Source organism: Cricetulus griseus (genome assembly GCF_003668045.3).
Source record: "Cricetulus griseus strain 17A/GY chromosome 1 unlocalized genomic scaffold, alternate assembly CriGri-PICRH-1.0 chr1_0, whole genome shotgun sequence".
NCBI lineage: Eukaryota > Metazoa > Chordata > Mammalia > Rodentia > Cricetidae > Cricetulus > Cricetulus griseus.
This window is the reverse complement of record NW_023276806.1, coordinates 134,997,593-135,013,545: the sequence shown is the minus strand read 5'-3', so window position 1 is coordinate 135,013,545 and position 15,953 is coordinate 134,997,593. Positions and strand designations below refer to the sequence as shown.

The following is a 15,953-nucleotide window of genomic DNA, read 5'->3' as shown; positions in this document are numbered from 1 at the left end:
CACTGCAGATCTGGCAGAATTTTAAAGTCTGGTGTTTCATCCACGTCCTACTACTTAAATCTTCAGACTGCTGCTGCTGCTGTGGGCACTGTGTTTAGATTTTATGGGCACACTTAGTGGGAAAGGCACAGTGGACTATGCTGACTCGGTTTACTTGGAGCCTGTATTTACCTTTTGATTTCATCTTTCCTTTTGGTGAGCAGGGGTATTTACCTAGTGTATCATTTAGCTTTTGCTGCGTAACAGCGCACGCAAAGCTTAGTGGCACAAAGAAACGTTTCACTTAGCGCATGATTCTGAATCGGCTGGGAGATTGCTCTCTCCTGGGCTGGCAGGCTGCATTCTCTCTCGCATCTGTGGTCCACCAGCAGCTGGCTGATGTAAGATGTTCTAATTCATATGTCTAGTAGCTGACTAGGTGTCACTTAGGATGTCTGTCTCCTTTCATGTGGTCTCACTCACAGGATAACAAGGACCTGTTTCCATGCTGGTCTCAGGGATCCAGGTGTTATCATGAGAGGGCGAGAGAACTTTCAACAACCTATTTGTCTCACAGTCACTGGTTTCCCAAGTCACACAGGCTAAAGTCAGTGTACCACATATCACAACCATGTGTATGTTCAAAAGAGTATGGTATATAGTTAAGATTGTTATGCCACTGCTTTTTCAAGGAATATCTGCATTGTATAGAAAATGGCAGGGTGGTCACTTTCCTTCAGGTGCCTTCAGTAAGCGTCACTCCATTGTCTTTTGACATTTAATATCATGTTCAAGACACAGTCTGTGTTTTTGGGGGGAATGAGAGTGTGTTTATGAGCTTGTAGAGTTCAGTCAAGCCTGAAAGCACCACTAAGAAAAAATTATAAAATGATTTTCAATATAAAATACCTATAAAATAGTATACTCCCTCTAGTCTCAGATTAAATTTTATTTTTAATTCTCAGTTTCCCCAGGGGGTTGTATATAGAATCTTCTCTACTTTCTGCAAATTCTGGGCTCCTGACAGACATCTCAGCACATGGGAACATGTCCACATGTACAGAGAACCTGGAACCAGGAACCCCAAAACATCTTGCTCTCTTCCTACCAACAGGACCATCTGCAACCAACCAAGGACACTCTCCTACCCAAGGCCAGTCCTCCTGTCTGTCCTTTGGATACTTGTCTGCCACAGTTATACCAGCTTTCTCCCAGCCCAGCCTTTGGAGTGTCTCCTCTCCCCAAAACCTAGTGTGTGAGGAGAGAGAGAGAAAGAGAGAGAGAGAGAGAGAGAGAGAGAGAGAGAGAGAGAGAGAGAGAGAGAGCAGGGGGGGATAAATGTGAATGAGAGTGTGTGTGTGTGTGTGTGTGTGTGTGTGTGTGTGTGTGTGTGTTCAAGTGCTCATGAAGGCCAGTGGTCAACCTTAGATGTTTCCTCAGGAGCTGATCACCTTGTTTTCTTAGAATTTCTCACAGGCTTGCAGCTCACCAGGAAGGTTAGGCTAGCTAGTCAGTGGGTCCCAGGGTTGCACCACCTCTCCATCTCTCCCACACTGGACTCGCATGGCACCCAGCATTTTCACATGGGTTCAAGTTCTCATGCTTGCATGGCAAGTGATTTACCAAAAGAGCTGTCTCCTCAGTCTAGTTTTCCCTTTTTCTATGATGCCTTCTGTTTGCTATTTTACCTAGTTCTGTTAAAAAAACAAAACAACAACAATAAAAAAATAAAAACAAATGAAATCAAACAAAAAAAACCTATGGTATCCAAGGCAAGACACTAACACAAGTACTTGAAAATTAAACCTTTTCTGGCCCCATATGCTTCTTTAAAAATCCACACACTTCCACTATTTCTTTTTCTCTTTACAGGCCAATTTCTCAAAAAGGCTATCTGTATTTTATGGTATAACTTGCTACGTACAGCCAGTGATCCATGAAAGAACAGACAGCCTGACAAAACCCATGGGTCTTCTTACTTGACCCTTGCCTCTAAGGGGAACTATTTCCCAGGACCACCTAGGATTTCTTTCTCTGGGGAAGTAATTCTCATCATGGTGTTGTTTAGCTATGGCCCTGTAAATACTGCATTGCACTGATACACTCTGAGCTTTATGTTAATGTGGCTACCATTCTGTGCTACTTTCTAATTCAGATGAAAGCAAGCTCTTATCCCTTACTTTATTTGCTCATAAAATACCTGCTTAGTGCCTAGCATGTGCCAGACACTGTTAACAATTCGAAAAGCCCGTCCCTTGGGAGTGTATATGCAAAAATCCAGACACCAACCAGCAAATGTGGAATATGTCAGAAAGGGATTAAGCCTGTCCGTCCATCCGTCCGTTGTCCATCCATCCATCCATGTATGCATGTATCTATGCATGTATGTATCTATCCATCCATCCATCCACCTATTATTTATCTAAACATCTATCTATCTATCTATCTATCTATCTATCTATCTATCTTCCATCTATCATCTATCTGTCTAGATGAGAGAGAGCCATGAAAGGGAACAAGGGGTGTATACCCTCACTCTGAGTGAGGAAGGGGTCTGTGAAAGGGTCTGAAAGGAATAATGGAGGCACTTGAAATAAAAAAGATCATGCTATTCCCGTTTGTGTATTTGTGTATCCGCTTTGTCATTTCATGACTAGTTAGGAGGCCAGGCAGATAAGGCAGTTAAAGCCTCCATCCAACTGCTGTCTTATTCAGAGACCTTATTTCATTCTTCACCCGAATACTGAAAAGTCAAAGTATACATTTTAACAGGACCTGGAGAATCATCCAGTTCTCCATTCATGACCAGTATCTGGGAAAGACTGCTTATTGTATAATTGCTTTCTCACTTCTTTAGGCACTAATAACCGGACCATGTTTCTCTTAAGGGTTCAGTTTATAATTGTAATTAATTATATCAGGCATCTCTTTTATACAGAATGTTAAGTACACAGAGAGGCAGACAGAAGAAGATACAACTAATAAGAGAAACCCCAACAAGTTTTCAAGTGTTTCTTGGCAACTGTTCTCAAGGTAATTAAGTACTGGTTCAACAACTGCCATTTGAGGGTTGGTACCAAACTAACACACCATATGGACAAAAGTTTCAACATTGCTGACATCAGTTGGTTTGTTCTATCATTATGTAATGCATTTTCAATGAGATGCACAAGGATCACATGCTTAACTCTCCCTAAGACTCTGATAAAACTTTTGAGCATGTGGCAGATTGCTCATCTGTAGCTGCTCACCTGATTATCTTCCAGCCAGGTGAATCATATGTGTCTTGATGTTGCTAGGCAACAAGACAACTATATAACTCCAGCAAAAACACCACCAGCTACTGCCATTTATTGAGCATTTACTAAGGCAGCCATCTTGGTATGTAATTCACCAAAAACCAACTGAAAATACTTCAGAAAATTCTGCCACTATGAGAAACAATAGTTCAGCTTTATTTCTAGAAAACAAGGTAGCTGGAAGGTTGCTAAGATTCAAGAGAGCCGGCAAGTAGGGATACCTTGGGCTTTTCTTACTTATTTATCCAGGACATATCAATAATTAAGCTGTCCCTCGAGGCCACCAGAATACCATTTAATTCTTCTGCTACAGTGCACTAAAATGCCTTGGAAAAGCTCTTGTTATATTATTTACGAATGTTGCATAAGCATACTAACTCATATCCGGTAGCTCTCTGCTAATAAAAAACAAAAACAAAACAAAAAACAAAACCAGTCCATTTTCTTTTCAGAGAATGTATTACTGGATGTCACAATCATGACTGTCATTTCTCCAGAAACTCAAAAGGTTAAGAATGGCATCCAAGTTGTGAAAGTCTGAGACCACCCTTGACTGGGCAATTCTTTTTCGGTTATTTCTTTTTTGGTTATGTAACATAAGTTAAATATCACTGGTACATGAGAGATTCAAAGTCCACTTACAGGAAAAGGCCTGGAGCCATGCAAACAGTGCTGCACACCAAAAAGGCATCAAACACCCCATTCTGAGGGGTTGTTTCCAGAAATGAGAAATGCTAAATATTTTACATGAAAAGGGCAGGTTGCCACGCAACATGGTATTGCTCTATTAAAAACTGTAATATACAAATAAATGTAACACATATAAACAATTGTGAAATATTTACAAACACGCAGCCTAAAATGTTTGTATATTACACATATGAATATGCATATCAACTTCGGAAAGAGATTGTAAAACATTAACTGATTATGTAAACCTGGGAAACCTTAAAAATATTTTTAGTGTTTCCTACATTTCTATAAAGAATATACATTGTTATATTTAAAAAAAGAAATAAGACTATGCATAACCAGGTTGGCAGTTTTCAGTATTTCAAAATGTATAGATTTTTTTAAAAAAGATGTTTGTGCATGTGTGCAGCAGTGCATATCCCATCACATAGGAGACACAGTGTGCATATGGGGGTCAGAGGGCTAACTTGTGGGAGGCAGTTCTCAGTCCACCATGTGGGTTCTGGGAATCGAACTCAGCTTCATCAGGTTTGGCCACAAGCACCTTCATCTGCTAAGCTATCCCACTGGCTCCTCATAGACTTTTTCTCAAAACAAGGTCAGAGCCCTAGAGATTGGCAAGTAGACTGGTGGTTTGTATGCATTTTTATTTATTTTCAATTAACTTCAGCTAAAGCATCTGTTTGGACAGTGACTTACTTTAAATGCTCTCTTTGTCAACATGGCTTTATCCCCATGAAATAGCTCTGTCCTTCATACTGGAGCATATAAATAGATGCGGCTTCTTTTTGATAAAAGTGAAAGGAAAGATGATGGATCTTAGTGGCAATCGCTCCTTCCTGCCAGACTAAGCCACACCATCAGTGGTCAGCACAGTGGGCTAATTTAATCTACAAATCTGAACACAATAACCTATGTCCTTAGGCCAGAGGAGGGCTATTCCCAGTGGCCCGAGGCCAGTCTCAGCTACTTGACTGTGGATGACTGACAGATCTTCTGTCTCCATCCACAGATTGGCTTTCTTCAGGGTTTAAGAAAAAAAAAAAAAAAAAAAAAGATTTTCATTACATTTGTCCTTTGGCCATTTCAAAAACATTTATAGAGCATTCTGTTGCTCTTACTACTCAACTTCTTGTATCCCCTCCTCCAATCTCCTATCTTCCCTACAGTCCCCTTTTACATTTACATGTTTTTGTTTTGTGACCCACTGAGTTTACCAAAGACCATCTGTTTGATCATGGGTTTGGAACTGCCCTTGGGAGCCTGGTTGGGCTCACCTCTTGGTACCCAATTAAAGACAATGACTTCTCCAGAATTCACCAGTGGCCCCTCATTCAGTAGAGAGTGATAGGGGTCTATAACCCCTCACCAGTCACACAATAGTAAGTTAGGCCAGGGTCTAAGACCTCCTCAGCCATGGACTTTTGAGTGAGTTTACAGAACCAGGCATTGATTCCCTCCCACGGAGGAGGAAGGCCTCAGATCCACAGTGAGCACTTGGATGCCCGTGTAACAGTCATGCCAATGGTGCATTCATGGGCACATCTTGCTTGGCAGGTTGGCACTGCAGTTTATAGGCTTCACAGCTGCTTAAGGCTGTTCGTGGTTTTTCTCGCCTACCAGCCTGTAAGGTCTAAGAAAGCTAGCCAGTAGGGAGGAAGTTTCCAGCTCTGTCTGAAATTGATTTCATGTGTCTTGTGATGAAGTTGTACGTCGATTAAGGTTCTCAGCAACAGGGACTTCCCAAATGATCCCACTAGGCAACTGGGAGGAATGACAATAGCATAGATTGTTCGGCAGGCATTGGGGACTTTTCTGACCTAAGGAGGATCCTGCTGGGGAGTTTTGGCATGGAGCCTTTTATAATTTCCTTCTTGCCCCTCCAACTCCTTCCATAACCTTTCCACTGCATCTCCTTGCTGACTCCATGTTCTATTCTAAAATAACCTACTGAGTCTGATCAGTGTACCCATGTGGCAGGGGTGCGGGGCCAGCCACTAGAGCATGAGACATCTACTAGGAATCACATTCCTGAAGAAAACAGGTTGTTTTCCCCCCAGCAACTATCATCTGCCAACTACCATCATCCAACCACGGATCTGCCAACAATCCATGGCAGAATTGTTTGCTGGCTTGGTCTCACATGGGTCTTATGCAGGCAGCCATGGATACCATGCATTCATGGGTACAATGACTTTGTCACATCCAGAAGTCATTGTTCCTCAGCTGTCTTCCTTAACCTCTGACTCTTAAAACATTTCTGTTGTCCACCCCCATTATGATCCCTGAGCCTTGGGAGGGGGTGATACAAAGTGAGATAGATGACGATATAGAGCTGAGCATTCCAGTACTGACTGATTAATTGTCCTCTGCACCTTGATCAGGTGTGAGTCTCTGTGTTAGCTGTCCTCTGCAAAAGGAAGCTTCTCTGACGAGAACCAAGAGCTGCACTTTAAATAACCCTTGGCTTCTAGGATTAGTGCTATCCAGCCATGCAGGGGATCTCCTTCTAACTCTACTGAACTTACATTTTTTAATTAGCTTACACAGCAGGCTTTTCATAAAAAAAATTGTGGTTTTTGGCTAACCCTCTCCTACTGAATGTTCATCTTCCTCAAACCCCCCCACACACATACACACACCATGCCTACTGAAACCTTCCCGCCCTTAGTATCCCCCAGTCCAATGGTTCCTTCCTAGTTTCCTAGATTCTGCAGGTACTGGAAATTAAATACACAAACCTAAAGATTCAAAACTAGGATGGCCATATGAGAGACAGCATGTGGCATTTGTCTTTCTGTGCCTGGGTCACCTCATGTAATAAATTTTCCCCCAGCTCCATCCATTTATTTGCAAATTTCACTTTTATTTGCAGATGAAGAAATCCTTGTGTGTGTATGTACCTCATTTTAATATTCGTTCTTCAGCTGATGGACACCAAGGCCAATTCCATTCCCTAGTATTGTGAATACAGCAGCAACAACTATGGGTGAGTACGCATCTCTGCATTAGCATGCGGAGACCTTCTGGTCTTTTTTTTTTTTTTCTTTGTTTTGTTTTATTGAGACAAGGTTTCTTTGTGTTACAGCACTGGCTGTCCTGGAACTTGCTCTGTAGACCTTACTGGCCTCGAACTCACAGAGATCCACCTGCTCTGTCTCCTGAGTGCTGGGATTAAAGGTGTTCGCCACCACTACCTGCTGACTTTCTGGTCTTATAGTCTCTGCTCAGGGATGATATAGATTTTTGCAAGAAAGGAATACAGCCAAAACCAGTGTCCTCATGTCAGAAGCGTTTGACAATTCACATAAAGTAACTAATTATCACTGCCCCCCCCAAAAAAAACTTAAGAAAGTCTATAGTAGCTACAAACTCTCTCACATGTATGAACAAAGACAAGAGTACATAGGAAGCATGGCTCTTCAGTTTACATCCCTGAAGACATTCTTCCATCATCCCAAAGTATGGCTTATAATGTCGGTCTATTAGGAGTTGTGAGGATTCAAGAACGGGTACACAGTACTTGGTGCCTTCAACATTAGCAAGGGGCAACTCACAGATATCAAGTCATTGTTATTGGTAGAGGAAAGAAAAATTATGCTTGTACAATTGAGCCAAACAGTGAAAGACAGAAATACAATAATAATTTGAAAAGAGTTCATGAATAAACCATAGCTTTCAAGGTACTGTGAGACACAGGGGTAATTTAAGATAGATGCCACAACTTTATAGCTCCCTGTGAACTACACATTCCTATAAACAGCCCTGGCATGGGTAAGATCATATAATAAGGTGTTTAAATAAATGGCTCCTGCAATGTGCTGTAGTGTGGCCTTCGACCTTGACTTTGACGTTGATCCCATTTTCATGGGCAGCGTGTGAGCCACACACTTACTGTCTGCAGGGGCAAACCAGATACAGGACACTCTCTTTCAGACAAGTAGTGGAAAGAAGGAAGATCTCTTGACTCTAGGAGGAGGGACTAGAATCAGGAGAAGGCACATCACCAGCCCTTCTTTGGGAGGGGAGAAAGTGAGGTTTTATATTGAAACAAACCCTGTGTACAAGGGGTCCCCAAATTCAGACCTCCAAGAATTGTGGAGCATAAATTTAGAAACAATAGAGTCCTCTCCTTTCCATGTATGCACTACTCATACCTGGGGTAGTGGTAGGGGTCCGGGTCTGAATTAAGCTCATTTTGTTGAGTAAATGAAGACTTCAATGAAGGGTCAAAGGCAAGACTCCTCCTACGAAATGGCTGTTGGGGGTCTGAGAAGCATGAGCTATTTGCTGGCTTGGCATTCACTTGGTTTATTCACTAACTGTTGAAATGTAAGGACAAATACTAATACTATAGCTGTAAACAACATGAGTGGATTTTGGAGTTCAGTTATAAAGACTTCTTAGTTGGTTTACAAATACTCCAAGTATTTGTAACAACGTCAAGTATTTGCTAACAAACGTCAAAGCCATGGTTTCCACTCAAAATACCTTTTCCTCACTCTCCTGAAGCTGTTTCACTACTGGTTAATTCTGACCAACAGGCTTAACTTAGAGTTTTAAAGGATTAAATCTTAAGCTCAATATTTTAATAAGAGTATTACCGTTATTTTTTAAAAGATTTTATTTTTAAATTACTTGCATATGTGTGTGTGTGTATATATGTCTGTGTGTATATGTGCATGTAAGTGCAGGAGCCTGCAGAGGCCAGAAGAGGGCGTCCAAGTCCCTGTGGCCGGAGTTACAGAGCTTATGAAAGAAGCATCTGGCATGGAAGCTGGGAATCCAACTTAGGTTTGCTGCAAGAACAGCACATGTTCTTAAACACGGAACCATGTCCCCAGCCCTGCATTATTGTAAAAGATCTCTTGTCTACCCATTGCACATTTTATGTCAAGTTCATATCAAACTGCTTCTATAAACACTTCTGAGTCAAGTTTATGTAGAAATACATCTATAACTGCTCCTGATATAATTGAGAATTAAGTCTTTTGGGTGCATCCTACCACTCTGCGTTGAATTGGGGATTCCTACAGAGTCTTGTTGATCATTATGTCCCTTTGGGTACAAAAGAATTCCTGCAATTACCTGCTCCAAACTCCTGATTTGACATAACAGTTTGGCTTAAATTTAAGAGGACACAACTATCGAGCACACAGCACCTTTATAGATCTCCATAAAGACAACTACTCTGACAAATGAGGACATTTTACACTCTCTCCCACAGAGGACATGCACTGAAGGACGCTACAGTAGTTGTAAAGGCTCACTGTGCTCTCAGTGTGATAGAACACAGACATTTAAGCCAATCTAGCACCACAACAGTGGAAAATGAACTGGAGAGCTGGGAACAAAATGACTAAGAATGAAAAAGCCAGATGTGGTAAAGCAGGTCTGTAATCACAGCACTGGAGAGGCAGAGGAGTGGATCACACCCCCAGACAGCCTAGGGTCCCTAGCAAGACCAAAACAAACACGAAACCTGACAACTCAAAAGTATGCCAGAAAGGTAAGTTTTGCTTTCCAAGGACTTGAGATTGGGACTTCAAAGATAAAGACCTAGCTCCCTTTATGATCATAAAGACTAGTGAGTTCTAGCAGGGATGTCTAGCCTTCTGAAATGTGACACTGTCATTCACAAAGTTCACACCTGAGATCTGCACAATTGAAAAACTAAATACGTAAAAGCAAAAAAAATCAAAACCAAACAAAACCACCACCACCACCAACAACAACAACAAAAAACCAAAAAACAAAACCAAAAACCTCAATGTTTTGTAATGTTGAGCAAGCTGGTGATTTTGTTTCAGGGCACACGCATGGAGTCCTTCACTGTAGGTAGGCTATGAGTTGGACTCGAATGTTAGTAGGCTGACAAAGTTCCTCAGTAAGCCCTGTCCCTGTGGTTGTAATGACTGACCCTTTCCAGCTCATCAGCCATGACTAAGAGGCAGAAGGCTGTTCAAGATGTCCAGAACACTTCCACTAAACAACCAGTATCGCAGGAATCCACTGCATATTCAGTAAGTCTTAGAATTTACATAGATAATCAATTCTAGTAGCAAATAAGTAGGCATGTGTCTGTTTGCTTTTTTTTTTTTTTTTTTTAATTTACTGTGCATTTCCCAGATTCCTCCTTACAAATTAGGAATTCATTTCCCTAACTACTGGGAATATTGGTTGTGGGCTGTTGAAACTCACAGCTGATCTCTCCCTGGGAACTGCTCTTGAGAATTCCCTTCCACTAAAGGAGCTGCCTTTCCCAAGAGCACTCCAAGTTCAAGGGATCCAGACCAAAGCCTGGAGCTCCCTGCCTGCAGATGAGACAACCCCAGAGATTCTCCCAGCCCCAAAGCCCACACTGCATCAGCCTCTCCTTTGCCCAACCTTGCTTTGTTTATTCTCTGGAAGAGTAGACAGACGACATTCTCTTGAATGACTTGAAAGATTTCCCAAGATAAGAAAACAAGGAAGCAGAGGAGCTGGTGTTCTCACCCAAACACACGTGACTGGTCAATCCTAGTTTCTATCAATTTCATTAAGCCCTTGACCTTGTCATTGGAGGTCCCTCCTTATTTGTCCATCTCTGCTAGCCTCTATCGAAATCACTCATTCTCATCCTATCAACTGAGGCCAGCCCCATAGAACACTGTACTTTCCAAACACACATGTCCCTGCAGGCCATTGACAATCTCCTTGTCTTGGCTTGCCTCATGAAAGTGTCCCCCCTTCATTTCCAGGGCTGCTTCTTTGAAGCTCTTCCTGTCCCCTAGGTAAGTGAAGGTTCCCATCCTCCAGGCCCCTAACGTGAGCTCTGCATCTCTTTAACTTGGGAATGCTTAATTATTCTAATAAGTTTCTTGCAAGCAGGGGCATGTCTTTTAACTCAGCGTTGTCAGCCACACAGCTTACAGATGTTTTGTTCAATGGATGAATAAATGAGGAGCTGCTCATGTAGGTCCCAGCTGAATCCTTGCCAAAGCACCCATGTCAGGGCAGCCTCTTTCTTTTAGTAGCATCCAAATGTGGATTCATTGCAACCTTCCTGCGACCAGTGTTTCTCCATTGTGGCAGCCTGACACACAACATCTGGATGCCACTAAGATGCTCATGGATCCCACAAAACTGGATACATGGTCTCCACGGACTAATGGAGGGGCAAGAAGGGTCCATCACTTTCCTAGCTCAGTGGAAACTAATATATATATTTTAAGCTCTGTTATTTAAGGTGTGAAGATATTTTTCTACCTAGTTTTAGATTCAACATAGAAAGTCCTTTGTTGGAAACACTTTTTTTTTCTCTATTTGACACAGCACACAATGACTTAGATCTTGCTAAATTTCCATTTCTAGGTCAGAAATCAAATCTAATGTGGCTACTATATCAAGCACAGACTGCTTGCATGATGCTGCACCCTTGCTGTAAGAGGCCCCTTGGAAACACAAACGCATTGTGAAAGAACAGAGTGCACCTCCTTCTCTGAGGCTAAACCATTAGGTCTGGATATAAATCTAGGCACAGAACACGATTAATGCCAAGTTGAGAAGGTCTGTGGAGACTCCTGCTCTCAACATAGAAACTGAAAGCTGGTCAAGGGGCTGTGTGTGTCCTTTGCACAGGAAATGCTTCAATTTTGTTATTGTTCTCAACAAAAATGTCCAAACAACAAAAATATTTGCTGAGAGCTGACTGAAGCTAATGATGACACAAAGGCTTAAAAAAGCCCCCCCGCCCCCCAATTCAGGAAGAAGGAAGTTTCTCCAACACATTAGAAACTGAATTTTCTGGACCCTGTAGATTTTTTTTTCCACTTCACTCTCATAGCAGCATGGAGGAAGCAGCCTGTGGTAACATTTTCCTGGGAGGGCAGCACATGCTTTACAAGTCTGGTCATGTGTGAGCTGGAAACCCGAGGCTGTGTTCTTTAAGTGTGGCTCTTCTCTAAGTGTGGAGGTCAGTTCTAAGGACAAAGATAAAACTTGCCCCTACTTGAAAAAAAGAAGTAAGATTTTCATTATTTTAATTAAGAGAGAGAGAGAGAGAGAGAGAGAGAGAGAGAGAGAGAGAGAGAGCGCATGTGTGTGTATGTATATGTATCTGCAAATGAATGTGTGTGCCCAGGAAGGGCAGAGGCATCAGAGCTCCCCTGGATCTTGATGTGAGCTGCCAGACCTAGGTACTGGGAACCAAGCTCACATCCTCTGCAAGAGTAGTGTGAACTCTTAACTGCTGAATCATCTTTCTATCCCGCTGCAGGTACCCATACTTTTGTTCATGATGCTCAGGTCAAATATTCATTTACTGAATATAAATAAGTATATCCAGTAGATAATACTGAATACAGTACACATACACACACACACACACACACACACACACACACACACACACACACACACATTTCATATGCACCATGCACATACGTTTTAAACACATACACTAGGTTTAACCGTCTAATCTGTGTCTTTAGAATATTCACTGGCTTTCATTCTTATCGGGCACCTTCTCAGTGGCTATAAGAAAGGTGGTTAGCAGGAAGTACAGGATGGCAGGGAGTTATGGAGTCTACCTTTTTAAACATCCGGGTGGAATCCTCGCTGATCTGCATGAACCGCATGATGACATTGTTCAGATAGATGTCGCTCAGGGTGGCGTGGTCTTTGCTTTCTCTCCTCACTTGGTTCAGGAGTAAGTACCAGCAGTTCACTGGAGACAACAGGTTCTGGTCCTTCCTGAGGGGAAAGGAGGACGGAGGACAGAATTAGTCATCTCAAAGTGGCTTGGCTCAGCCAAAAGAGGTCACCCATGCAGGTGGAAGGGCCACAGCAGACAGGTGCTGTCACTGTTCTTTTTGCTTCGAGCATTTCTTAGATCAGGACACACCACAACCTGCAGAAATCCTGCAATTTACCAGGCCTGGAAAGAAAGCTTAGATCAAAAACCCCCAGTACAACCTCCCGCCCCTGATCAGGACCTTGGGAGCCTGACCTAGACGGTGCTTCGGCAGCCCCCAGGTTTAGCACCCCACTAAGGGAAGCACTCCTGTTACATGAGAATCTATTGGCTACTGTCACACACACAGACTGGTCTGCCCCAGCTCACAAAGTCTCCTTTGAATGTTCATCCTACTGCTGGAAAAGAGATTTGGCTGGGCATGCTTTCCATGGAACATGGTTATTTATTAGTCCCTGGATGTCTAAACTCCAGCCTCTGAAAAGCATTCCTTGGGAATCTGAACTTTATAGCATTGTCTCAAGGCTCATGAATGGAACCTGGATGCTTGCTGGCTCATGGCATGTCACATGCCTTGCTGAAATCTACAGAGCCAGCTGAGATTCATAAAGTAAACCAGCTTCTGGTTTACTTTAGATGAAACTAAATGAACTGCAAAAGCACGCAAAATTAGACACATATACCCATATTCAAAGAAAAATTCCATCCCAACACCGTGAACAACTAAAATGTCACTGCTTTAAAAAAATTAGATGCCCTTCCCTCCTTGTCCCCTGCCCCCATACTAGCTGCAGCATTTGGGAGAGTGGGCCCTGCACCTCGACTGGCAGCCCAGCAGAGCTGATCCTACTGACGGGGGTACAAGTGAACCGCCCTGAGAACATGACTGTGGGAGATACACCCTGCCCCTCATCTGCCACATGGTGGTCTGGGTGGGGAGAGATGCTCCCCCACCTGGGGCAGGTGGGAAAACTGGCTCTGAGGTCATTAAGAGTGGGAGAGCTGTCCCTGCCCCTCATCAGCTGCAGCGCTCAGGAGAGTGGCCCCTGTACCTCACCTGGGCAACACAGTACAGCTGGCTCTGCCGGTCCAGATGTGGGAGAGCTGGCCCTGAGAGCACAGCAGCAGGAACACTGGCTCCATCCCTTGCTCACTGCTGCCAGGGGTGAACTAGTCATGCACCGTGATGAGGAGGGGAAGAGCTGGTGGACTATCAACCCTGCAACTACCCAGGCCCAGAACCAGGGTATGAGTCAGCCCACTCCAACGTGCAGCTCATCTGTGATCTGCTGGAGCACATGAAGGGACCAGTCCTGCAGACTCAAAGCTGCAGGATCTCCACAACACAGGCCAACAATAGCAAAACCAAGAGGAGACCCAGTGAGGGCCCAGCATTGATAGTGCAGCAGAAACCAGAGGCCTCAAACCAGACCAATGACTCTTTGCAATGAACAAAAGTAAAGACATATGGACGAAACGGTATACTGTGTGACTCTCTGTCACACTACAGCTTCCATGACAAGATTTTCCCTTTCCCCCTGTTCTTTTTTGTCTCTTTCATTTTATTTTATTTATTCTGGGGGGAGGGGTGTTGCAAAGGCAGAGGGTGGATATGAAGGGATGGGGAGATGAATTGGGACTGAGATGCCCGGTAAAAGACACAAAGTATAAATACAGAGAAGTTTTAAAAAGTAGAAGTACAATTTGTTGTTGACTACAAAAACTAACCACGAAAATGGCCAAATGGCAGTGTTTCTCCTAACTCAGGCACAGAAGTGCCATGTCATCAAGTTTGGGTTTTATTAGTTTTTCTTTTTAAGTTGTACATATATGTGAAAGGGAAGGGATGGGGGGAAGGAGAGGAGTCCATGTGCCATGGCACAGATGTAGAGGTCCAAGCCAACCTTCAGATGTGCACCCTGGCCTTCCAAAGTGTGCACCTGACTACCGGCCTTTTAAGGATTCTCTTGTCTTCTCAGGGGAGTGCAGAGATGACAGATACATGTGTGCTGATATGTCTGCCTTCTATACAGGTTTTGGGATCAGAATGCAGCCTATTAGGCTTACATGACAGACACTCTCCTCACTGAGGCATCTTTCCAGCAAGATATAATATTTTATCATTCAACAACATTTATGACTGAATATTAAGTCTGGGAAAGGAAGAAAGTCACGTCTTTCTACCACTAGGTTTCTCAGATTCCACATTTAATATTGCATTGAACCCAGGAAGCTGAGGCAGGAGGATCAAGAGTTTAAGACCAGGCTAGGCTACAAAATGGCATACCATGTGACTCACTGTATAGCAAGTTCAAGGATACCCTAGAATGAGATACTGTCTTAGAAAGAAAAATATCCACCATCCCCAAAACACCTACACTGAGTTAGAATCTTTGTCTAAAAGACAAAGAAAGCAAGAACAGAAGCAGAAATGGGCCCAGGAAGAAATCCCTATGCACACTGGGATTCTAGCTCTGACCTGTGACGCTTCTCTTAGAACCACCCAGAAGAAATGGCAACGAGTCCATGGCAGGTGAGTGTGGCCTTTCTCTTGACATCCTCTGTCTAGTCAGCCCCAGAGGCAAATGCCATTTTGTTTATTTGAACTATGCTCATCCTGTGTCCTGAAGTAGCTAATAAATTCCTTGAGACTATTTCATACATCTTTGTATCCTCCGTATGTACCCAGAGGGAAGCATGAAATAGAATTTCATCAATCGAGTAAGCAAACTCATTATTATCATTGCCTTGTTAATAGTGCCAATCACAATATCGATAATAATAATAATAATATAATAATAATAATAATAATAATAATAATAGCTATCATTTGCTGAGTGAGAAACAGTAGACAGGTTGAGACTAGGGGCTTCAAGCCAGGTTTGGGGAGATATAGGCAGGAGATATTGGAAGGCTGAGGGAGGAGAATGACAAATTTGAGGCCAGCCTGGACAACTCAGGGAGTCCCTGTCTCAAATTTGCATAAATGTTAATGAAAGATTGTGCGTTCTCGCTCTAGGCTCTCACCTCTGCTCCCACGCCCTATTTGAGTGGCTGTGGAATAACTGTTAACCTCTCTGCACTTCTGTTACTTTGTACAATGGGTAAAATACCAGGCCTGGTCTCATGAGGTTATAATGAAGATGACTTGGTCTGTTTAAATGCTAGCCATCATTACTCAGGCACGCAGTACTTGCTGCATATAGAACACTAGCTATTTTTGTCTAAGAGGCTGCTCTGATTGAGAT

At 42.9% G+C, this 15,953-nt stretch overlaps 1 protein-coding gene across 2 annotated transcripts in view; it reads right to left on the bottom strand.

Moving 5' to 3' along the window:
• The window catches only part of Srgap1 (SLIT-ROBO Rho GTPase activating protein 1), a 230,301-nt gene that overhangs the window by 103,276 nt on the left and 111,072 nt on the right, over nt 1-15,953 (bottom strand). For both annotated transcript variants that reach the window (XM_027392292.2, XM_027392293.2), the window contains exon 3: nt 12,542-12,704. In XM_027392292.2, coding sequence (XP_027248093.1) covers nt 12,542-12,704 — 163 coding nt within the window. The remainder of the gene's footprint in view (nt 1-12,541; nt 12,705-15,953) is intronic.